General features: G+C 34.9%; 1 protein-coding gene across 6 annotated transcripts in view; it reads right to left on the reverse strand.

Annotated features, from left to right (window-relative positions):
- Nucleotides 1-25,518, reverse strand: part of ROBO2 (roundabout guidance receptor 2) — a 635,780-nt gene that overhangs the window by 64,366 nt on the left and 545,896 nt on the right. For all 6 annotated transcript variants that reach the window (XM_032150412.2, XM_032755092.2, XM_032755094.2 and 3 more), the window contains 7 exons: nucleotides 23,653-23,734; nucleotides 23,064-23,226; nucleotides 21,280-21,446; nucleotides 17,966-18,087; nucleotides 12,589-12,820; nucleotides 9,727-9,851; nucleotides 7,220-7,391 (listed from right to left, as the gene is read on the reverse strand). In XM_032150412.2, coding sequence (XP_032006303.1) covers nucleotides 7,220-7,391; nucleotides 9,727-9,851; nucleotides 12,589-12,820; nucleotides 17,966-18,087; nucleotides 21,280-21,446; nucleotides 23,064-23,226; nucleotides 23,653-23,734 — 1,063 coding nt within the window. The remainder of the gene's footprint in view (nucleotides 1-7,219; nucleotides 7,392-9,726; nucleotides 9,852-12,588; nucleotides 12,821-17,965; nucleotides 18,088-21,279; nucleotides 21,447-23,063; nucleotides 23,227-23,652; nucleotides 23,735-25,518) is intronic.

The following is a 25,518-nucleotide window of genomic DNA, read 5'->3' on the forward strand; positions in this document are numbered from 1 at the left end:
GTGAAAAAATAAGGGCTTATTTCTAAATACTATAAATGAATACACACACATGTATGTTAAATCCTTTTGGGGTGTACCTGTATTTCTTTCTTATTCTAATTTATTTTAGAAAATCTCAGAAGGACAAGATTGTAGGTTTCCCTCAGGTTAAGGAATTAATTCAGTCAGAATGACTAATTAAGAAAGAGAAGCCAATTTAAAGAAAAGTTAATACTTTAACTTTTTCTCTACAATGCTTTTAATATATAAAAGAAAGAAAACCTAGAGAATCTAAAAAATTTTAACACTATGACTGAATGTTAAATCTGTCCATATACAACACATTTGTAATAGAATTCTCTAGAAGCTGGCAGTTGGCTGTATATGCATCATTTTAGAAAATAAATAGAAAAAAATGAGAATGGCTTATATCAAACACTTTAAAAACATGTAAACTCTAGGAAGAAGACTTCTTATTTGTTTATTTTTCTTTAAAGGCACTGGCAAGCAAATAAAAGCAGGGAAAACTGAAGCAGATGCGTTTATTGAATGAAGGGCGCTTTACTAGAGGAAATCTGCAGTTATGAGGCTTTCTTTCCCTTAGGGAGCCCCACAATCCATACAGTGACTTAAAATAGAGAGGAGAACAATATGAAAGAGGGAGATGGTGGAGAGTGATGCTCCCAAATTTGTGTATACTCTCCCCTTACATCCAAGGGTGAACCCTGAACTGCACATGCAAAGAGAAGATTGTAGGATCTGGTGAAAGCAGAGGTTTTAGCTCATGTTCACGGCAAAACTTCCAAACCATGTTAGGAAGACCAGATAAACATATGAGGCTTCTCACCGGAAGCCCAGGAGGGGATCATGCCTTGAAAGTATTTTACTGAGGTTTTGTCTTGAGAATAAGGGCAAACATAAGAAGTCCCATACTAACCAATGTAAAAACTAAGACATCACCAGTTAAAGGTGACTAGACAGTAATGTATGTGCCTGCTAGAACACAAACATGCTTCAAAAGATCACAAAATGTTATTTCGTCTGCAATGTTCAGTATAGTAAAAAATTACCAGGCATGTGAAAATAAATAAGCAACAAACCAGAAAAATATAACCCAAGGTCGGCAGAAAAGATAATCAATAGAAGTAGACTAAGAGACAAGATGGATGTTGAGATAAGGAGAAAATAACTTGAAGCAGCTATTACAATAGGTGTATGGACCTAATATGGTCATAGTAAATGATTACATGGAAAACATCAGAGAGAAACGAAAAGTGTAAAAGTAAGCAAATGGAAATTATAGAACAGGAAAGTGTAATATATGAAATGACCAGTTCCCTGGACACTTCCACTCCTGCCCGTGAAGAAATAACAGGTATTGGGACATGCACAGGAAAGTGTAGTATATGAAATGGCCAGTTCCCTGGACACTTTCCACTCCTGCCCATGAAGAAATAACAGGTATGGGGACATGCACTCCCATCACAAACAAGTAGAAGACTAGGCAAAATACGTGAAAGAAAAGGGTAGGACTGTGATCTCAGACAGCAGGGAAAGAAACAGGGACAACTTCAATATTTTCACAGCTTTGTACCTACAGATAACTTTAAAATATGATGCAGCCAAGGCTAACCCAAACATTGCTGAACAGCATCCCTGAGTTGAAAAGACTGAAGCACTCATGGAAGCTGAGGGGACTGAATTTTTTTTTTTTTTTTTTGAAGACACAGAGTCTCGCTCAGTCACCCAGGCTGGAGTGCTGGAGTGTGGTGGCGTGATCTCAGCTCACTGCAACCTCCGCCTCCCGAGTTCAAGCCATTTTACTGCCTCAGCCTCCCGAGTAGCTGGGACAACAGGTGCATGCTGCCATTCCCGGCTAACTTCTTTTGTATTTTAGTAGAGGTGGGGTTTCACCATGTTGCCCAGCTGGTCTCCAACTCCTGAGCTCAGGTAATCAGCCAGCCTCGGCCCCTCAAAGCGCTTACAGACGTGAGCCACCGCGCCTGGCCAGGGACTGAATTTATGGAGCAGAATATCAGATAAATATGAGAACTGCACTATTTATTTTTAATTTATTTGCAAGATAACTGACGTTCAAGGCAAAAACAACACTAGAGCTATAATTTGTATATGGCTGTTTATTACATAGTAGTAAAAGGTATAACAATAGCAAAAAGAAAAAAAAGATGAGAGGAAAAGGAGTGACATTATACTGCTCTAGGATCCTTATAGTCAAATCCTAGAGCAACTGTCACCAAAGAAATGAGGTGTACCTAATAATCCAAGAGTGGACACAAAATAGTAACCCTTTCTCATTTTATCAAAAGAAAGTAGGGCATTCAGAAGATAGTAACAAAGTTAGCAAACAAATAGCAAGATAGTAATTCTAAACAAACACACTGATAATTACATTAATAATCACATTCTGAGTATGCAATTAAAAAGGCAAAGATTGTTAGATTGGATTAAAAAAAAAAAAAAAAACAAGACTGACTAGGAGAGGTGGCTCATGCCTGGGAGGCCAAGGTGTGAGGATCACATGAGGCCAGGAGTTGGAGAGCAGCCTGGCCAACATGGTGAAACCCTGTCTCTACAAAGATACAAAAGTTAGCTGGGTGTGGTGGCATGTGCCTGTAGTTCCAGCTACTCAGGAGGCTGAGGCAGGAGAATCTCTTGAACCTTGGAGACAGAGGTTGCAGCGAGCAGAGATCACCTAACAATATGCAATTTAATAGAACTGCACATTAAATACGAGAAACATGGGTTAAAATGAAAGAATGAAAAAATGACAATCCATGCAGATACTTACAAAAGATGATGTAGCTATACTAATATCAGACAAAGTAAATTGTAGGATAGGGAATCTCACTAGAAAATAAATATAGCCATTTCATAATAATAAAGGGTCAACTTAAAAAGAAGATGTAACAATCTTAAAATACACTCATGTAAAACAAAGTAGCCAAAACATGAAACACAAACTTATAGATGAAAGGGAGAAATACATAAATCCATAATTACAATAGATTTCCACACTGTTTTTAGTAATTAAAAGTGCAAATAGAAATCAATAAAGACCTGATAATACTAACAAATAACTTGACCTGAGATAAAACTTTCCACTGAAAAAACAGAGAAATGCAAATACTTTTCGAATGCACAAGAAACATTCAATGAGATCAAATCCTGTGTCAAAAAATAAGTCTCCATATTTAATAGAGTAAATTTACACAAAGAAAAATTACTCTGAGGCTCTGGCCTCAGGGGAATTAAAGTAGAAATCAGAAACAAAAAGATACCTGGCAAAATCCCTAAACATTTGGAAATTAAATAATACACTTCTAAATAACCTCTATGACAGAAAAACAGAAATCCTTAAAGAAAAGTTGAAGATAGTTTGGCCGGGCGCAGTGGCTCACGCTTGTAATCCCAGCACTTTGGGAGGCCGAGGCGGGTGGATCACGAGGTCAGGAGATCGAAACCATGGTGAAACCCCGTCTCTACTAAAAATACAAAAAATTAGCCGGGCATGGTGGCGGGCGCATGTAGTCCCAGCTACTCGGGAGGCTGAGGCAGGAGAATGGCGTGAACCCGGGAGGCAGAGCTTGCAGTGAGCCGAGATCGCACCACTGCACTCCAGCCTGGGTGACAGAGCGAGACTCCGTCTCAAAAAAAAAAAAAAAAAGTTGAAGATAGTTTATATTCCATGATAAATGGAAACGTAACAAATCAAAGTTTGTAAGATTCAGCTGTAGAAATGCTTAGAGGGAAATTTAAAACTTTAAAAGACCCAAAATATAGGAAAGGTCTGGAATCATTGATTTGTGTTTTGATCTTAAGAGACAAAATAACAGTACATAGAAAAAAAATCAGAAATCAATTGGTTAGAAAACTAACAAAGCCAAAAGTTTGCACCTCGAAAAGATTAATAAAATTGATAAATCCTTATCAAGACTGATTTAAATAGGAAAAAGAGGGGTAGAAAAGGAAGAAGGGAGGATAGGAAAAAAAGAGAGAGAGAGTTCACATACATTTTTAGCATTTAAGAATAAAACAGGTGGCATTACTCTATATCTCACAGACATTCAGTCATAATAAGGGAATACTGTAAACAACCACATGCTAATAAATTCAATAGCTTGGAAGGATTAGAGAGCGTCCCTGCTGGGCAAAAAACAAAGTATCTATTTACCACAACCAACACAAGAAGAAATACAAATTCTTTTTTTTTTTTCTTTTTTTTTTTTTTTTTTTTTTTTTTTTGGAGTTGCCTCAGCTGGAATGTGGTGGTGTGATCTTGGCTCACTGCAGCCTCCACCTCCCAGGTGGATTCAAGTGATTCTTGTGCCTCAGCCTCCCAGGTAGCTGGGATTGTAGGCGCCTGCCACCACACCTGGGTAATTTTTGTATTTTTAGTAGAGACCAGGTTTCACCATGTTGGCCAGGCTGGTCTCGAACTCCTGACCTCGAGTGCTCTGCCCACCTCAGCCTCAGAAATACAATTCTGAATAGATCTGAATTCATATATATATATTTTTAAATTCACAAAGAAAAGCATAGATATAACCACTGAATTCTAGAAAATATTTAAGGAAGAGGTAAGTCCTAAAAAAACTTTCACATAATTTAGAGGAGGAAGGAATACTTCCCAAACTACTTTGTAAAACCAGCCACCTGATTTCAATACTGGAAAAAGAAAACTACAGATCAACATTCTAATGAACATAGATGCAAAATCATTTACCAAATATTAGTAAATTCAGCAACATCTATGAAATGGATAATGTATCATGACCAATTGTGATTTATCCCTAGAATACAAGGTTGATTTATCTTTAAAAGTCATTCAGTAGAATTCATCACACTAACACAAACAAGAAGAGAGAGAACATGATTATCTGAAAACACTTAAAAAAATTTCACAACTACTAAAATGAGTAAGTGAGGTAGTACGGTCACAAAGCACAAAGGCCATATAGAAATTAAATTTATGTGTAATACAAAACAATTGGAAAAATAAATTTTAAAAATCCATTTATAATAGTGTAAAAAACATCAAATAGGCCAAGTGAAGTGGCAGGACCTCATGCCTGTAATCTCAGCACTTTGGGAGGCCACAGCAGGCGGACTGCTTGAGGTCAGGAGTTTTAAGACCAGCCTGGCCACAATAGCAAAACCCTGTCCCTACCAAAAATACAAAAATTAGCCGGAAGTGGTGGTGCATGCCTGTATTCCCAGCTGCTCAGGAGGCTGAGGTGGGAGGATCACTTGAACCTGGGAGATGGAGGATGCAGTGAGCCAAGATTGCGCCACTGCACTCCAGCACTCCAGCCTGGATGAGAGAGAGAGACTTTTTCTCAGAAATAAAAACAAAACAAAAAACACACACAAAAACTGAAATGCTCAAGAAATGTGTTGACACACTAAAAACTATAAAATATTGGAACAAAGTAAAGAACACTTAAATAATGGAAACATATATCACGTTCAGGGAAAGAGAGTTATTATTAAAATATTTCCTCTACCCATTTTGATGGATGTATTCACTTCATTTTCACTCACCTTTCCAACACAGTTGTAGAGATATCAACAAGCTGATTTGAAAAGTATGTGGAAAAGCAGAAGGCCTATAATAAGCAAAATAACTCTGCAGAAGAAAATGACAGAGTATTCACATTACCTGATTTCAAGGCTTACTATGAGCTACAGTAACCAAGACAGTATGGTTTGGCATATGGATAGACATATAAACAAACTGAATCCCATAAGGAATCCAGGAATGCATCCATGAATATATGATTAACTGGTGGAGAGGAAAGTCTTTTTAATAAATGATGAGTACACAATTTGATATACATATGGAAATAAATAAGCCTCATTCCTTTAACCACATTGCAGTTACCATCAGATGAATTATAGACCTCCACATAAAAGCTAAAATTATAAAGCTTCTGGAAGAGAACATCCTCAGTATCTAGAGGTAAGCCACAATTTCTTAGGAAGCACTAAATATCAAAGAAAAAATGATAAATTGTACTTCATTAAAATGTAATACTTTTGTTCATCAAATGACACTATTAAGAAAATGAATAGGGAAGTCATGGACTGGGAGAAAATATTTGTAACACATATACATGGAAAAGAATTTGTATCCAGAATGTATAAATAACTCCTACTAATCAGTAACAAGAGACAACCCAATTTTTAAAAGGCAAATATGTGGTCAATTCACAAAAGAAATTATGTGGATGGCCAATAAGCACATGTAAAGTTGCTGGACATTATTAGTCACAAAAGAAAATTCAAGTTAAAATCACAGGTTACCCCAATTAGAATGGCTAAAATCACAAAAACTGGAAACATCAAATGTTGGTGACAATGCAGAGCAACTGGAAATCATTTTTCTTGCTGGTGGGAGTATGAAATTGTATAACAATTTGAATATTGTTTAGCAGTTTCTCATAAACTCAAACTATACAACTCTTTTACCCAGAAATTAGACTCCTAGGTATTTCTCCAAAAGGACACATTTACACAATAATATTCATTCTCTCAGGTGAAAAGCAGATAAACAAAATATGGCATATTCATACAATTGAATACTGCTCAGCAATAAAACATATGAACTGAATAATACATACATGGATGAATTTCAAAAACATTATCCTTAGTGAAAGAAACCAGATAAAAAATATCACATTCTGTATGATTCCATTTATACACATCTCAAGAACAGACGAACATAATCTATGATAATAGGGAACAATTTTATGCAATGATGATATTAGATTTAATAGGATTTCTTCTTTGGGATGGTATATTTAGATTACAAAGCTTATTCTGGTCTGTTTCTTGTTAATTTTTGACATTTCTCTGACTACGAGGAAGCATACAGATTTGAAACATGATGGTCTCTCTTCAGTAACTATCTCATTTTTATTAATTTCAATGGCACCAAAATTGCTAATGGGGCAATTGATTGAAAATAACTTTTTAAACTACCTTTCAGCATTTAAACTCTTAAATATTACAATTTTAAAAAGGCTCCGGGACTTTTAAGAGCATGATCAATTGCACCAAGTATTTTTGTAAAAAACCCTAGTCAACCCATTTGTCAATATGATATGTGTACCCTATCATTCATAAGTGTATGTTCACTATTAGTATGTTAATGCAAAATCATCATCCACCTTGTCAGTTGACTGATTCTAAAGCACAGACCACATAGTTTGATACTCACCGATTATTATTGGCTGTGGCTCACTCTTTACTCCAACCCCTGCACTGGTACTAGCTGCAACCTCTACCCGGTATTGAATACCTGGGAATAATCCACCAATTATTACGGACCGAATGGCTGCATCCACAGTTTTGTTGATATGGAATCGCGTTTCATTTCCTAGACACCAGATCTACAGAAATGGAAAGTGAATAACACATGGATATAATATTATCGTTTCTGGTAACTATAACTGATCAAATATTTTTTAATCGTAATCTATCTATCTTCTAGGCTTATAGAAGTTTTGTAAATGACATCTTCTAAAGCCCAACCTCTGCAGTTTATTTATAAGTGTATATGTAAGTGTGTTTGTGTGCACATGCACCTGTATTAAAGGAAGAACAATAAGGGAAGCTGAAACTATGCCATGTTCATTTATATCTTATTCTCAGCACTGAATGCTCATAGTGAGTAATTTAGAAAGCACAGTGATTTCTTTAACACCTCTGGTTTGTGGTCTTTGGTTGCAAATGGCATTTTTGTATGGATTAAAACACATAATTTCCTCGCTTTATTTATCAAGATTTATTATGCATATAATCCACTAAAATATGGTGATTATAAGTTGTAATATCTAAGGTATATAGGTAGACATCTAAGTAATTTATATTTCATTTAAGAAAATATTAACTTACATAGAAGTGGTTAACAAGATTAATTGACCTAAGTTATAGGTATTGACTAAAATGAAATTAAGCCAATATTTACATTGACAGCCATAAATCTAATATTGATCAACACATATCTACACACACATACACATTCATGAGAACAAAGTGGTGGCAATCTTTAGACATTGATGTTAAGGAAGTTAGGCTTTTATTTCAAGTAGGAATCCAATTTTAGGGCCTCTTCTTGGATATACAAATTGTTCCGATAAAATGTGTTATGAAAAGAAATCCACTGTGTATCCACATTTGTATTCATATAATACAATATTTTAAAATCTACAGGTAGACACATATGTAGGAAAACATGATTTGTTTCGGAGCAGGTAAGTTCCCAAAATTTTTCAGTAAAAAATAATTCTTGTGAATCATGTGTTTCTTTTCTTGATATATGACATCTGTGTTCTTAGTGAAGGAATATTTAGCTCTTACCTACATATGCGCTTTGAAACCAAAATATGACAAGTCTGTAGAGAGTGAGAACGTTTACAACTTATGGAAAAAAAGTTCATCATGTTGTAAAAAAAAGTAACAATATTTAACTACACGGAAATTTAAGATATTTAGTGCCAAATGGTACAAAAATAAATTCCTAACCTCATTAAAACACACACACACACACTCAAACTCACACAGAGTAGATAATTTGTTACTCTGTTAAAACAATGTCCTAATGCTTATAAAATCTTAGAATCTATGTAATTATTGTATTGTAAAAGCATTTATTCTTATGTTTCTTAAGCATGTGTCTTTACAACATGATAGAAATCATTTTAACATAAATCCTTATACATTTAGTCCATTCATTTGCTTTAGCAAGTTGACCTTTAATAAAATTCTATGTAAAAATTAATATTTCCTTAGAAATAAAATTTAATCTGCAAACTTTCAAGTAAAATTATTCAGCTTAATATTAAATACTAACTCTGAATTTTTTAGGTGAAATGGGTGTCTAGTTTTATATTGTTGTATTGTATTAGATGTATAGAATATGCTATTTTCAGAAATTTAGAAATATTTATTAATAGATGATACTAATAGATCATTTATTAATAAATTATAGTTTTGAATTTTACAAAGATTAATGAGGGGTTTTTCATTCACATGTGGTCTAATCACAACACAAACAGAATCTTATTTTGAAAACTTAGACATACTTTCTACGTTAAACACCAAATGATGGCAATGAAACAATGACATATGTTTCTAAACAGCCAAATATTCATCAGTTGAAAAATGAGACAATCAACTGTTTTTTCTGTAAGTCAGTATTTTGTAAAATGTGTTGTTTCGGTGGCTTTTTTCAGGTGAAATATTCTACACAACCTCAATAAATAGACAAAAGTAGCATCTAGAGTGAGAGTCGGTGCTGCCACAACCCACTCCACCTCTTTAACCCCCGAAGCATCTTTTTTTCTGAGAACATGGTTTAAAAACAGCTGCCTTAAAGCCTCTTATGCAGAATTCTAATAACAAAGATAAAACCCATTTTCTAGGCTTCATTACCTACCCTGTGCCCCATCTCTTTAAATCCTTGAGGTTGTAGAATCACACTATACAGAAAACCATTTCACTGGTGTGGTTTAACTGTTCAACTGGGTTTGTGTGATCTGTGACCTTGAACTCAGGTTCTAATACCTATGCATTTGTTTCATTATCTGTCACACAGAAATATAAATAAAAACTTTGCACTTCAACTGAATGGGAGAATCTTTAGAGATGTTCCTCATTTGTGAGACACTAAGAGTTCTCTGGGAACCTTTACATGAGAGCTGCCCTTCTTCACCCGGGTCCTACCTTGTATTCCTGGATAATTCCATTCTGGTGATCTGGAGGAGGAGGGTCCCAGGAAACACTAATACTTGTGCTATTGTAGCTTCCAACTGTCAGTACAGTGACAGACTGTGGAGGGGCACTTGGGGCTGTAGAGGAAGTAATTAGAAGAAATGCAAACTGTAAGCCTTGGTGCGCGTTCGTGCTACTTCCAGAATGTGAGTATAAAGACAAGATGCAGGCAGCTCTGGCTTCCAGGAGTTCTGAATGCACCCGGTGTTCAACAGTGACAGCTTTTTTGAGAAATACTCTTTAAATACAATATCTAGATTTAGAGCAAATGCAACAGCTTTTGTAATATGCTCTCAATAATAAATTTAGCAGCTAACATTCTAATAAGTGTTTTCTATACACCCCGCACAGAGCTAAATGTCAGGTTTAATTCTCACATTAACCTCAGGAGGTAGAAACAACTCTTATCTCGGTTTTACAGATGAGGAAACAGAAGGTTACTGTAAGACACTTAGGAAAGTGAAATAGCAAGTCAGAATTCGAGCCGGTGTGTGCCTGATTTTAGAACTTTACTCTAATAGGCTGTCTTTCTAAAAACAACCACCACTTCTAATCAAAATTATTCTGAGAGGATATATTCCAGTATTTATCACATGCTATTTCTGAATGGTGGCATTATTGACAGCTTTTTTGGTATGCTTTTAGTTTGTGCTTACTAAATAAAAACAGAAACATAACTATAAAAGTCATCAACACAGAAAAAACTTCTTTTACTTCCCATACTAGGAAAAATAATTGACTGCTATAAATTCACCCATAAGTTAAGATTGAAAACGTATTTTATATGGATAGGCAAGGGACTCTGATGATAAAAATGAAAACAGTTCATGTTGGGTTAAATGTGAAATGGGAAGATTTTGATTTCCTACAATAATTCTCTGCCTTTATAGCTTCTCCTAAACTAATTACAACCATACTGAGAAAAGGCAAGAGAGAAGCTCTTCCTGATTTTCGATGGCCGCTTCTCTCATTTAATGTGTCTGAGAACTAAGAAATAATAACTTCGTGGAAAAATTCATCTATTCTCAGTAAGTCTCCGAATTAAAACCAAACGTGGGGGTAGTTAAAGTCATAGTATTACATAACATACTTCTTGACAGTTTAAAATATCAAATAATTTGGTGGTATTAATGGCTTTTTATATAGAATCATCAACGCTTGCATAGCTCTACACGGTTTAGTTTTTTGAAACTATCCTAAATATCCTAAAATATATTTTAAAAGCCTGACAGCAGATATCCCATGTTTTGTAAATATGTCATGACATATTTCACCTAGGTATAGCCATATTTGCATTGAGATACAGGACACACACAGCAACATGTTAACACAGTACTGCTCTTTTCTATTCCTCTTTGTGACAATAAAGATTGTGACAATATGGCACGGTGACATAAATCCAACCACGTGTCTACGAGCCTTGCAGTTATTAAGTAAACTGCAATGAAAACCAGGACTTTCAGAATGGGTTTCCCATTCACCTTGCTGCTGGCTCAGCAAGAACACCGTGCCTGCTTCCTGACAGGTCAATTCTTCCAGGACTCAGCTTCTTTCTACAGATGTGAAAGAACCCAAATCACCGCTCATCATTCCCAGACACAGCCCAGCTGAGTTCCATTTGTTACTGCCACATAGCCACAGAAACAAATGTCGAATCCAGAGGAAAAGTCTAACTGCAGTGAAATGGATTTTGGAAATAGGCTTCAAACAGAGCATTCTGTGTTAAGGTTACCTGCTCCACTCATTCATACTACCAATTTGCAACACAGAGTGAAATTTAGTGATGAATAAAGATATGATGATCATGATTATTATTTTTAAACATGTTGGCAAGGAGAAAAGATACTATTATAATTACTGGTAACTTTTCAACATATCCTAAAAATAGATTAATGATGCCTTTTTAAATATGCATTTTTGCCCCTGCCAGTGTACCACACTGCAAAACAATGGGAAGATGACATTTTTGCCATGTTGTGTAAGAAATGTATAATTTAAGAGCTCTATGGTCAAGCACATAGATGTTAACGTGGGCAACCTATATACATTTTTTTAAGGCTTCTCTTATTTTGTATGAAATGTGTTTAGAGAAAGGGCTTTTTACAAGAGTTGTGAGCAGAAAATTAATACAAAAGCAGAATGGAGGGATTTATTTCATTTGGCATCTCCTTTTTTTTTTAACTTTAATGACAACATTTATTATAAGCCTTTTGTTTAGTGAAAGAGATACTACTAAATGACCTGGTGGAAAGCTTGTGTTCATCACAGATTGACTTTAACATACCTTTAGGTAAGAAAAGGTCCAAAGTAGGGAGAACGAGGGAACTTCACTAAGAGGAAAGCTACTGCAAATACGCAAGTGCCCTTCCTGATTAGAAATCATGGGTTTGACTGGCAGTGCCCACAGGAGAAAGTGGCTAATAAAAGAAAATGTCACACTTAACCATAACAAAAAAAGAGTAGTCACAATGAACAGCCTGTGTTCTCAAATTTCCAGTAGTCTGTCTTTCATGATCCAAATGAACTAAATCTACACAAAATATAGGGGAATATTTAATAATCCAATTCAAGTGAACTTAAAAACATAAGATTTGGTGCAAATGGTTACTTAAGAAAAATTCAAATTACATTAGTGTCCTTTTTTCTATTTGTCAGATTCTATAGAATTCTCAGAATAAAAGGAGAAAACAACACTTCTTCAGTTTACTTTTAGGTGATATCTTTCCATTCTTCTAAGGAAGATAATAAATAGGTGCTGTAACAGAAATTGGTTTCATCATAAGTTTGATTTATATTCGAAATCTGAATACTGACCTTCTTCAGTAGTACGAACCGTTTTAGATTCACTGTCCATTCCTTGGAACTCATTAAAATATGGCCGTACTTTAATTTCGTAAGTCACCCCCTTTTTCAGGTTGACTAAGACAGCACTTCGTTCAGTCGGGACTTTGGCATCTAAATTCTGCCATGAAGATGTCGCCTGCAGACCTGAAGTCTGACGATACATCACTCGGTAGCCTTGGATAAACTGGGGTTGGCGATCAACCTGAAAAACATAGTAAAGGGCATTTGAAACTAAAGGAAAGTATTTTAGACATCACGATGAATTTGTCCTCTTTTCATTCGTCCCTATTTCTGTCCTCATAACTATCATCTGAGTGATGTCGTGACTTTCTAGCTAACCTCTCTGCTTCTAATAACTTCTATCCGTTTAGAGTTCAGATTGCTCCCAAGATTGTTTCCAAAATGAAGATTGGAAGAACTCTCTCTCCTGCTTAAAATACCTCACAGTATCTAAGATACCAACCTAATTAATTAAGATTCCTTGGATTAGCACAAGGGCTTCTCAAAGGCCAGACCTGCCAACATCTCTAGCTTTATGTCTCCTCTGCTTACCCTTTTTCTGCATCCAACAATTCCCTTCTATGTGGCTTTATATGCAATATGCCCTTTGTCAGGGATTTCCATTCTCATCCTTTGTCTATTCACTAATATCATCACTCACTCAAAACACATGTTTTGGGTTCCTACTCACAGGTGCCAGAAATTCCGCTGCGCTCTGGGGATAAAATGGACAATGAAAAGAGTCAGCCCCTGCCCTCATGAGCTGAGGTGAGAAGATGGAGTCCAGGTAGAAGGTAGGAGTGGTCTAATAATGACTGAACCATGGTGAAGTTACAATCATAAAAAAAAAAAAAGCATAAACAAATGTTCAACATCTGTTGAAATGTTGAAATTTGTCAGCAGGTTATAAACAAAACGTATTCTTTCATGTATTAACTACTAACATCTCTTCTTTAGTTGCAGTATTGTTTTATTTATTTTTAATTGAGGGCAGCAAATGAATATTAGCTAAAAATATTGGCTTTAGAAAGTTAAAAATGCAGAGCCTCAATAAGAATACAGTGGAACAAAAGGAAATATTGAGAATGTCCAAACAAGAAAACTCCCTAAATTAAGTGAGAGTGTTTGTGTGTGTGTGTGTGTGTGTGTGTGTTTCTATGTATGGCTAATTCCAGTTTCCCAGATAAGTCTCAACAAGTATGAATTCCTTCACCCACCTGAAAGCTTTCTCACCCTCAAAGACTTTCTGAAGTTAGTGCTACACTTGTATGAGGTCAGATAAAAAAAAAAAGTGAATCCAGGTGTAACATGGAAGCCGGTGATCGGCAAGTCCTCATTGATGCTACCAGTTTATGTTTCTACCATTGGACACATTTTTTGAAAAGCAGGAGTTTTTCTGACACTATGAAATAAGGCAACCAAGAGGCGAAAAGTTAAATTTATGAGAGCCAAAGAGAGATGACTTTCATCAAAACTGTCAGTGTTCAAAAAAACCCCTGCAGTATATGTTAAAACAACATTAAGTTTGCATTTTATAAACTTCTCTGCATTTGCTTTAAGTGAATTTATATACTGAAAGAAGACATAACTCACAATAATAGCTTGTTAATACTGAAAGAAGCAAGCTGTGTTTTTAAGAAGAACATTAAGCAGCTGTTTCCAGATGAAGGGAGTCTGTAAATCAGGGTAAATTGGTTTTATCCATGTTTGGTTTTCATTAATTAAGTGTTTTAGGGGCTTTATGAAGCTAATGTTTACTACAAAACATTGTTTTGCACACTTCAGTGTACACTATCGTCAGCCAGTATATCGTATGGGGCTTCTTAATAGTTAAATAGTTTAACTTGATTGTGTGCAGTGGCAATGCATTTTTTTTTTCAGGAGGAAATTTGTTGTTACAGGTGGAAGCAGAAATGAAAACACTGAACATTTACTTTAAAAAAAATAGGTGAGATTTTTACTGGATGTGTGTTCTACCCCACTAAATTTTGGAGCTCATTTTGACAGGTGGTCATTTTCAAGTTAGGCCATATGTTTGTTACAAGTTTTATTAACATTCTGATTATAAGAAAGACGATTTTCTTTTAGAGTTGATTACAATCAGAGTCTGACCACAGATTCATGGGTTTATATATTTTTTTAAAATAGTATTTTCTGAAACATGAATAAAAAAAGAGTTGTCTTAAGGAAAAAGTAAAATGATTACGAGAACTTCAGGCTTCCAGCCATAGGTCTCAATTTGAATTAGACGTCAACGTCTTAAACTTTCTGAACCTCAGTTTACTTAATTTGCTCACATAATACCCATATCTCAAGGGCACAGAAACAATCAAATGACTGATATAAGTGAAAGCATTTTGCTGGCTTTAGAGATGCACAACGATAAAACATAATTGTTCAGGAAGCAACAGGCTAAAAATGAAGAGGGCCTATATGTGGCCCTAAAATCAGCATTCTAGTTAAACTGTTTAAGTGTGATGCTTCATATTTACCTTTTCCATTTACAAAACAAAACAACATAACAACTCAATATAAAGCAAAAATTCAAAGTGAATTTTCTTTGATGGATTTAGCTGCTAAGGGTCTGATCTGGTTTTAGCAGACTTCTGAAATTCTAGTTTGTCGAAGCACTCTTTTCAATCTCTGTGGAATAATGCTTAATGGGCAAAGAGTATGTAATTCTTTTTGTCCTTGAACAAAACAAAGACAAAAAGTAAAGCTAGAATAATCACTTTTCTGTAAGTGACTTATTGCTATTTGTCTTTGTGGAACAGCAGGTTTCTTCTCATTTTTGCCCACACTCATTCTAAAAGCAGCCATTTTAGAAAGCAGCTGTTGCTAACTATTGTTGCTTCAAGTTTACCCTCGTGAGGAGGGGGACAGCCAATGGTCTCTCGAGTAGTTATGTCTTGTGCCTTTGGTCATTAATCCTGCCAACCACTGGGAAACTTCCTCAGCTGGCCCAAAACCTAATCACATGGTGGATTATTTCTCCCTGCAACCCCAACACTTCTGCAAAGCAAATGCTAAAGATTTGGTTAATTTAAATAACACATGCAGTTAGTAAATCGAAAATATTACACCAATAAAAGAGCTACACAAATTATTTGACCACTGGACACACCCCAGTCTGTCTTTATTTCACTTAATTTACCTCTTTCAAATGCATACTTATGTCATGTGCAACTACAAAGTCATAGAGAACAATATGCCGTGGTATTAACTGAATTCTTTCTTTTATTAAAAAAAGTGTAAAATGTATGAAAACAACTGATTTGATCATTCAACCAACAGTTATTAAAAGAGTACTTCATAATAGACACTCTGCTCTGAAAAAAACAGAAATGAAAGCAATTGGCTGTAGCCTCACAGAAGTTACAGCCCATGACGGGGATACATGTGCAAACTAGTAATGATAGCTTCTTGGGGTACAGAGATGAACAGACAATGTCCCCCTCCTGGAAGAACTCCCAGTCTACTGTCATGCAATTTTGATCTAATGCTATTTACTCTTGAAACTCAGTGACTTTAAAGTGATTAACTTCATCAACATAATGACTTTGATTCTTACCCAAAGAATTCCCACATTTAGATGCAGCTTTTAAAAGAACCCCCCTTATAACTTTCAACAGAACAAAGACTTTTTCCAGTTGAGAATGAGGAAAAATATTACTCTGTGAAAAATACAATGTTCCTTTGGCTTTGTTAGTTGTGTATCTACTCAAGGGTACTGAAAGATAGAAAAGGCATGGCAGATAATACCCCCTACTGTGCCACTGTAAAAATGATAATGTAATTGTGTTCCCTTCACGGGAACAGAAGAATAGAAACCAATATATGCAGAAAATGGAATAAATCTATGCAAAATTATGTCAGAACTGGAATAAGTGTAATCCTAAATAATCATAATTACTCGTAAAACATTATAAACTTAGTCTTATTTTTAAAATATATGTAACCCAATTTTGTACTCATAAACCAATAATTTGACTGATTATGTAGTTTGCTTTAAGGAGTAACAATATGGAACAATAACAAAAAAAGCCTGAATAGCTAAGGCGATCCTAAGCAAAAAAGAAGGAAGAAGGAGGCTTCATGCCACTCAACTTTAAACTACATAACAAGGCTACAGTAACCAAACTGGGAGAAAATGTTTGCAAATTACATATCCGATAAGGCATTTGTATCTAGACTATATAAACACTTATAAGTCTATAATAAGAAGACAAACAAAATAGAGTACATAAACACTTGCAAGTCTATAAGAAGACAAACTCTTTGTCCAAAAATGGACAAAGAGTTTCAATAGACATTTCTCTAAAAAAAAGTTCAATTAGGACATGAGAAGATGAACATGATTAGTCATTAAAGAAATGCAAATCAAAACCACAATTATATACTACTACATACCCACCAGAATGGGTATAATCCAAATGGCAGATAATAATAAGTGTTGGCAAGGATGTGAGAAAAAAATGGCAAGGATTTGAGAGAATCTGGAACACTGAAACATTGCTAGTGAGAATAGAAAATGCTATAGCCACTTTGGAAAGCATTTCGGCAGTTCATCAAAATATTAAATGGAGAATTACCAATATTACTGAACAATTTGTAGGTTTATACCAAGATAAATGAAAACATGTGTCCACCCAAAGACTTGTACTCAAATGTTCACGGCAGCATTATTCATAATAGACAAAACTGGAAACAATTCGAGCATCCATCAATTGATGAAGGAATAAACAGAATGTGAAGTATCCATAAAATAGAATACTATTTGATAACAACAAGAAACAAACTCTGATACACGCTACGACATGGATGAACCTCAAAAGCATTATGCAGAAAGAAAGAAGCTAGACACAAAAGACCATATATTGCGTACTCATATGAAAGGTCCTGAATAGGCAAATCTACAAAAACGTAGAGTAGATTCGTGTTACACAGGGCTACGATAGGGGAAATGAGAGAATCACTGTTAACAGGCACAGGATTTCATTTGGGGATGATGAAATTTTCTAAAATTAGATTTTGGTGATAATTTTAAAACTCTAAATACACTAAAAATCATGAAGTTGTTCACTTTATGGTATGTTAATTATATCACAAGAAAGCTGTTCGAAAATTCAGAAGACAGAATATGCCATGTTTATATAATAATCAATCTATTCTTACTATGTTTATTCTAGTAACTTTTTAATTTGTTGATTTTCTTTACTGTCATTGATTACACCTTGATTTTAAATGGTGAGAATTTTTATTATCACTTTTTGTTCATTTGCATTTTCCATGTTTTGCTTTCCCTAAGGAGAAGAGATTACTATTAATATTGCCTTTGAAAACTTACCGTCCATGTGACCTGAACAGTGGTGGGAGTCAGTACAACTGGATTATGAAGACGGACAAGGACATCTCCTAGTTCTTTCTGCACTTGCCTGTGGTCCACTCCTTGTGCTGGTGGGCTGATATCTGCAGTTAGATAAGATAATCATTCCCAATTTTTAAAAATTCTTATTAAAATTACAATTTATTTTATGTAAATCAACATCATGTCTTTAGAACTAATTACAGGGAAACAAAACTAAAACTCTTTTGTGACAAAAGCATTTAAGCCCATATATAAAAATATACCACTGTGGTAGGACATAATGAGAGATGATATTGATCTTTATTAAAAATATATTAATAAAAGAGTATTTATAATCCCTCATCCGCATTCAAATGCAGACACACTGTTGTATAAGATCACTTATTTTCTTACTAAAGGATAAAGTATGTGCTGTAAGACTTCTCTACAGAAGTCTAGAAAGATCTCTAGAAAGATCAGCTTTGTACAGATGTTGGTGCATGGAATGATTTTCTGGATTTGTAAATTGGAATATATCTAAAGACTGAGGTAAGGGACCTGTTAATCCCTTGTTCCAGTTTGCAGGTTGTGTTTTCTCCTTGACCTACTTCAGTCTGGGAGCATGGTTGGAGAAGTAATGGTGGACTAGGAAAGTGAATTCTGTCATTAAAGGCAAATAGAGTTGGGGGAAGAGGGGAAACAGCTCCTCAAATTTGCAAAGATACTTTTGACAGAAATAGTTATCATACTGATAACATGTTCTAAAGTAATACATTTTGAGCAGTACTCTAATACCTGACACGAGGTCATGCAGCCATTTTTAGGAATAGTGGTGGGGAGAAGGGAAGAAAGAAAGGTGATGTTTAAAATATTATACCCTCAGTCACATATTGTTATGCTACCTTATTCATCAGTCTCCTAAGTACTATTCTATTTCTCTATACGATGGTTTATATTCTCGGTCCATTAAGAAAAAAGGATAAAGTATAGGCTGTGTCCATTAAGAAAAAATGATAAATTATAGGCAGCTAAGTCCATCAAATTGATATTAAACTTGAATTTTACACATACTCAGATTAACTTTTTAAACTGGTACACAATGTTGTTGAATTGTTTTTCTCCAACTACTATATTTAAGAAAGGAAGTCCAATTTAAAGTTATTTATTTTCTTAATCCTGTTTTTTCTTATTATCTCAGGCTACAATGCATGAGCACTCTCACAAAAGTATTTTTAAGAAAATTTCTCAGCTATTACTTAAATTGGGAGCACTAACTTAAATTAGGTCATAAATAATTGAGAATAATACTTAGGTAATGTTTTTCCAGTTCTACTTTTTTTTTTTTTCATTTTTAACATAAACAGTAAAATGAAGTTTTACTTAATTTGGAAAAAAGTCCCTTTATGTGAATAACATTAATCTATGCCTATATATGTATGTTCTGTTTTGATGTTGATAATGCAAGTATTTGTACTTTTAATGAAATAAAAGATTTCTAGATTCTCTATTTGTTAATACCTTTGAAAAATAAGAGTTCACAGTGCAAAGTGTTCTTTGAAAAAGACGAAGTGCTTTGCAGATTGCAAAGCTGCTGAAAGTGTGGTATCCAAAAATAATCCTGACTTTCAGACACAACACATGGGTTTTCCTATTAAGTATTTGTTAAGAGCACAGAAGTCTTTCACTCTATATATTCTTTCCATTGGAACAAACCAGACCACAAACAACTTCTCATTAATCTTTCTTGACCTTTTCACTGAGAGTTATTTTATGAGTCAAGATTTAGTGACTAGCATAGTTATCGAATGATCAAAAAGGTCTGCCAGATACAATCACACCAAATATCTTCCCATTCTGATCTCTCTCTACCTTTCATTGGCTACACACAAAAACTATTTCTATGCACAAAGGTATAAATGATCACGGTACTACAATTTCTTGACTTAAAATTGTACACATCTTCCATTTTAAGTTCAATAATAAAATTTACACACTTAATTCAAACACAGTAAAAAGCAATCGGATTTAAGGAAGGTAAAATACAACTAGGTTCAAATTTCAGATTTTCAAATTCCTTGTTGTGCTTTTTCTTTCTCAAGAGACAGGTTCTTTACCTACAGGCCCTTTATCATCATGGAAAATTAATCACATTACTGCTCAGAGAACAATAGCAAAATGGCATTCCCTCCTCCCTTGACTGTCATCATGTCAGCAACGTTACAAAGTCACGTGGTGACTTTATTTCACTCGATTTCTTTCAGGTGCCCTTCTCCGTTATAATAGCATGCTAGGTACTATCACTGAACTACATTGTAATTATAATAATATTTTATGGCTGTATGGTGCTTTTCATTGCATAAAAATACTACTTTGAATTATATCTTGTTCAAAGTCTTTTACAAATAAGAAATAATTAACCCTTTCTGAAGAGCCCTGTGGGAAGTAGGTTATAACAAATAATAAAATTACCCTTTCTATTTTATTAATTTCTTTTACCTACTTGTCAGAAGGGAAACTAATGTAGCATTGTATATTAAACCTCAGACTCCAGTGACTTCTCAGTTTGAAGAGACAGGCAATAAGGATAAAATTATGAAATCTTCCATTTTGAAATTATGTTAATATTCTGTGTGTATTTTACATTATAGTCGAAAGAACTGAGTTCTTTAGAAAGAAAACTTGATTTCCTGCTTTCTGTAATAAATTGCTCCTTTAAACATCTGATTTAACGAAATTCATTGTAGCAGTGGTTGTAAAACTTATACATCAGCATCACAAGGAGGGTTTGTTAAAACAAACACTGGGCCCCAACCTCAGAGCGTTTGAATTTGAGCCTGAAAATGTGTGTTTCTAACAGTTGTAGGCTATGCAGATGCTGCTTACCCAGGAACCATATTGTGAGAACCACTGCACTATAAAAACAGAATTCCGAAACAATAGGACATAATTTTTATACCTCTATTTGGGTATTTGTTCATTAAAGACCACTTTTCTGTTTGTGTAATTAATTTTAAAGAAGGAGAAATATTTTCCTCCCTTTGAAATATAGTGAAGCTCTAATTTAATGAATTCATTCTACATAGAGGTACCCAATTATTTTGTTTATTTTTTGCTGAATAAACTCGAAAACTCCAGAAAGAGAACACATCTCACCAAGGTAAACAGCAAGCTACCTTCTCCTTCCCTGGATAAAGCCTAGTGAGCCATCATACAAAGCAATGCAGGCACATTTATATTTCCTCATCAATCCCCTTGTTCTTAAATATCTGATGTTTCCGCCTAGAACCAGTCTTGTTGACAGCTATTGAAAGTACCTTGTGTGCGCACAGGATCTGACATGGGACTTGGGTCACTGAGACCTTGGGGGTTGATGGCTCTGACCATGAATAAGTAGATTGTATTGGGCCGCAGTCCTCTTACAGTATACAGGGTGGTCTTTACGTGGTTTGCCACGGTCTGCCAGCTGTTGCTCACTGATTGGCTAAAACACGAGCAGAAATTTCATTTAAAGAACAGTCATTTGGAGATTGGAAATGGAGTTGGGTATCAATGACAAAGGTTAATGGCTGAAAATTAAACACACACACACACACAACACTTGAAGTGTTCAGCCCAATAAATGAAACATTTGGATGATTTCAATTTATTCAACAACAAAGCCGAGCCCACCTAACGAAAGTGCCATGCACAACAAAATTAAACTCAGCCCAGGAGATGTGACAGCCCTTTGCTAATGCACAGCAGCCCACTAAATGAATACCTGTAAAAGGAACAGAGGCCAAGATCACAACATCAAGTTTATACAATAAGTATGGTCCTCGTAAATGTATATATATATATACCTTGAAAAGAATTAACCTGCAGAAAGAATAAATGGACTACAGAGTAAATTATGCCAATACATTTTCCTGTTACAAGGTGTGTTTTCTTTTGCATCAATTCCACATGCAATATTATAATACAGCCTTCTAAAACTACATATCTGTAAAAGAAGAGAGGAAGCAGGTAATGAATATTTTCCCTTGGTTACATTTCTCATAAAACTGTACATTACATAGTATTGTGATTTCTCATCTCAGAATGGTGAAATCTCTCTGAATTTGTGTGTGAGGACCCATTTATAGCCAGCCACAGATGGATGCCATTTTAGAACAGTTTGTCTAAGGTCAAATGCCACTTTTGCTCAGAAGAAGGGGAAAATGTAATTTTCAGGGTGGTCAGTTTATTTTTCTGATATCCTTAACTGTCCACGCATAAGAATTATGGAAACGTAGTATTTTGAAATTTGAAAATTAAGTACCTAGCATTACCTTAAATAATGATTACAGAAGCCTTATAAGAAAGTGATCATTTATCCTAATGTTTAAAAAAAACAGTGGTTATCCATTAAAATTTATATTGCCACATAGAAGCACATTTGAAAGGGAATATGAAAGCATATTTTACCATTTGTGTAAGCATTTTATCAAATTCTCATAATTTTATACTGATATTTGCTAATTTACATCTAAATCTTTAAATTGGCAACAATTATTTCAGATAATACGTGGAAACATCTTTTCCATTAAGCGACTAGAAGCACATGGAATAAATTTATTAATTATTGTTGTTAATTTTCTCTCAGGCATATCTAATATATGCATGTAATATATGGTATAAAAACACTGGGATTATTTTAAGTTCTGCCCTAATTATTAGGAATATAAATGCCAGAGTCCCCTGCTTGTATCAATGTCGCATAACTTTAAAAAGTGCCTGTGCCTATGCCTAATTAAATTATTTTCTACCCAGTTCAGATGCCTAAATTCTCACCTTAAATCCCTACAATGGTCTGGGTAAAGAATGGAGCTAAGTGATTATGTTATGGACTGGATCCCCATAGACCTAGGCATGAATAATGCATATTTAAATCTTATAATTAAGTTGTAAACTAAAAAAATTAACTCTGTTCTTGAATCAAGTCAGAAAGAAGAGATCAATTCTTAAAATGCATTGATTGGACATGTCTTTAATAAAACAGCAAGATAGTTCAGGTGACATTTTGGAATAAAGGAGCTAAAGCAAAAACCCAATGGAGAAAGAAGGAATTGTCCCATACCTGAAAGCCTCAATGATATATGCACTTGCTGGAAGGGTTCCAGGGGTACCTGGTTGCCAGGACAAGGTGACACTGTTCTTAGTAACATCAGTGACCTGCGGTTTGGATGGTGGCCCTGGCAGGTCATTTAAATCATAATTTTTACTGATTGTTGCTCCAGATTCTATAGAGGACAGACAGAAAAAACTTCATTCCTGACTGCATAAGTTGACAATACTGCCTAAAAGAAGGAAGCAGTCTACTAAAAGACTTGACCTAGACAGTGAGAAATTCATCTCCATGAATCAGAAGTATGTACGTGAATATTTGCTTCTTCTACATGTTAATAAAAGCAAGCTGTGCTTTTACACAGGATCATTAGAATTCCTTACACTTCAGAGGAAATAAAATAACAAGGTTATCAAGGACAAGTGTATTAAATCCCACAAATGTAACGGTATGTGCAAATTCATGCATGAATTAAAAAATGGCATTGAATGTAAAGACTTAAATTTACATTCAGTGAATCACTTTGATCTCCCCTTATTATTTGATATTGAGCTATCACTAAAAGGGGCTCAAGATTTCTCCTAATTCACAAAGTCCTCACCTGTCACATCCAGCACTGCACTCCAGGAAGTCTCTCCACTTGAACTTGTAGCCACACAAGTATAAGTGCCAGTATCAGAAATCTAGTGTGCATAGAAGGGAGACAATTAAATTGTTTCAGTCAATTTGTAGAATAATTACTCAACGACAGCCAGGCAATGTTTAATTTCTTAAAATTAGATGTATCATTTTGTTCTCTAAATTATGCATTAGAGTCAATCATATGTATACATAAAATATTGAAATAAACTCATATAATGTTACTCATAACATTGATCCAAAGGGCTTTTAAAATAATATTTATGCACTTCAATGTTAATTTGTCTGATAAAAAAATTGCCCCTCTCTTTTTCTTCCTCCGTGATAATACTCTTACCTCTTTAACTCCATTTTATGGTGGGGCTCTACTATATCTAAGTTGTTTATGAACGACTCAGAACAGAACTCATTCAGAATCTCACAAAACTCCAGAAAAGCAGTAATGCCAAACTGTTCTGTCTCAAATAAACTATGTTTCAATGAATAAAACGTACCCGAGTAAATAAGCAATAAGACGATAAGGGATCACACTTTCTTTCTTTTGAAAGACATGGAAAAAAGTGAAGAAGAAAAATAACTTTTTTTTTCCCCCGAGACAGAGTTTTGCTCTTGTTGCCCAGGCTGAAGTGCAATGACTCGATCTCAGCTCACTGCAACCTCTGCCTCCTAGGTTCAGGCAATTCTCCTGCCTCAGACTCCCGAGTAGCTGGGATTACAGGCATGTGTCACTATGCCTGACTAACATTGTATTTTTAGTAGAGACAGGGTTTCTCCATGTTGGTCAGGCTGGTCTCGAACTCCTGACCTCAGGTGATCCGCCTGCCTCAGCCTCCCAAAGTGCTGGGATTACAGGTGTGAGCCCCCATGCCCGGCCAGAAAAAGAAATGTTTTTAAGGTAAATTTCTTCATTTAAAAACTTCAATATTCACTTATATGTAAATTGCAGTAGTGGAACAATGAATAAAGTATCATTAAAAAAAAAGTGGCTATGGAGTGACCACAATTTCAAGCTGAAACAGAACATAAAAATATCATAATCCATAACTCTTTTTTTGATCATAATTAAAATTTGCCATTTCATCGATCACTTAAAATGGTTCTGCTATTCACAGAAGAGTGGCAAAAGACTTTCAGAAAAAGTTGATAATATACTCAAGAGTTCTCTTTTACAAATGCAAAACGCAGAAGATTCTATGATGATATTTTGAATAAAGCCCCAAGATCAATAAAAGAGGCAACTCCAAAATTCTGTGTGATCAAGCCTTATGGCTTATACTGCAAACAACATTCATTCTCGTCAATTTAGGGGTAAAGACACACTGGGAAGAGAAACTGATGACCAAACAAAGTCAGACAAGGCAGAAGATGTAGAATTAATACTCTGTGATGAACATGAGTCTAATTGTTGATGAAATATAGTCGCTCATGGAATATTATATCTGCTGGGTTCAGACTGTAAGTGTGTTGATGAGTCAAGCCTTCTCGATTGATTCTCAGGTAAATCATTAGCGCCTGGATGTTACTGCCATTTCACTATCTTAATTGATTTTAAATGCCATTATGTATTTTAACTGAAGTTTCAAATTGCTCTGGCATGACATTCTTTGCCATATTATCTCTGTACAATTGTCTTCTATTACACAGAGGGATGATGGGGATAGCCATTGTAGAAAGAGCCATTCTTTCAAATGTGGCTGTGCACACATTATAGTCATTAGAAATCTTTGCATTTAAGAAGCATCACTCACAAACTAAATATAATGAGCCGAGGTTGGATTTTAATGGGATGTTCATTTGAATATGGTCTGTGAAAGAGTAAAAGAATTTG

Source organism: Hylobates moloch, unplaced genomic scaffold (genome assembly GCF_009828535.3).
Source record: "Hylobates moloch isolate HMO894 unplaced genomic scaffold, HMol_V3 SCAFFOLD_4, whole genome shotgun sequence".
In the NCBI taxonomy this organism is placed as follows: Eukaryota; Metazoa; Chordata; class Mammalia; order Primates; family Hylobatidae; genus Hylobates; species Hylobates moloch.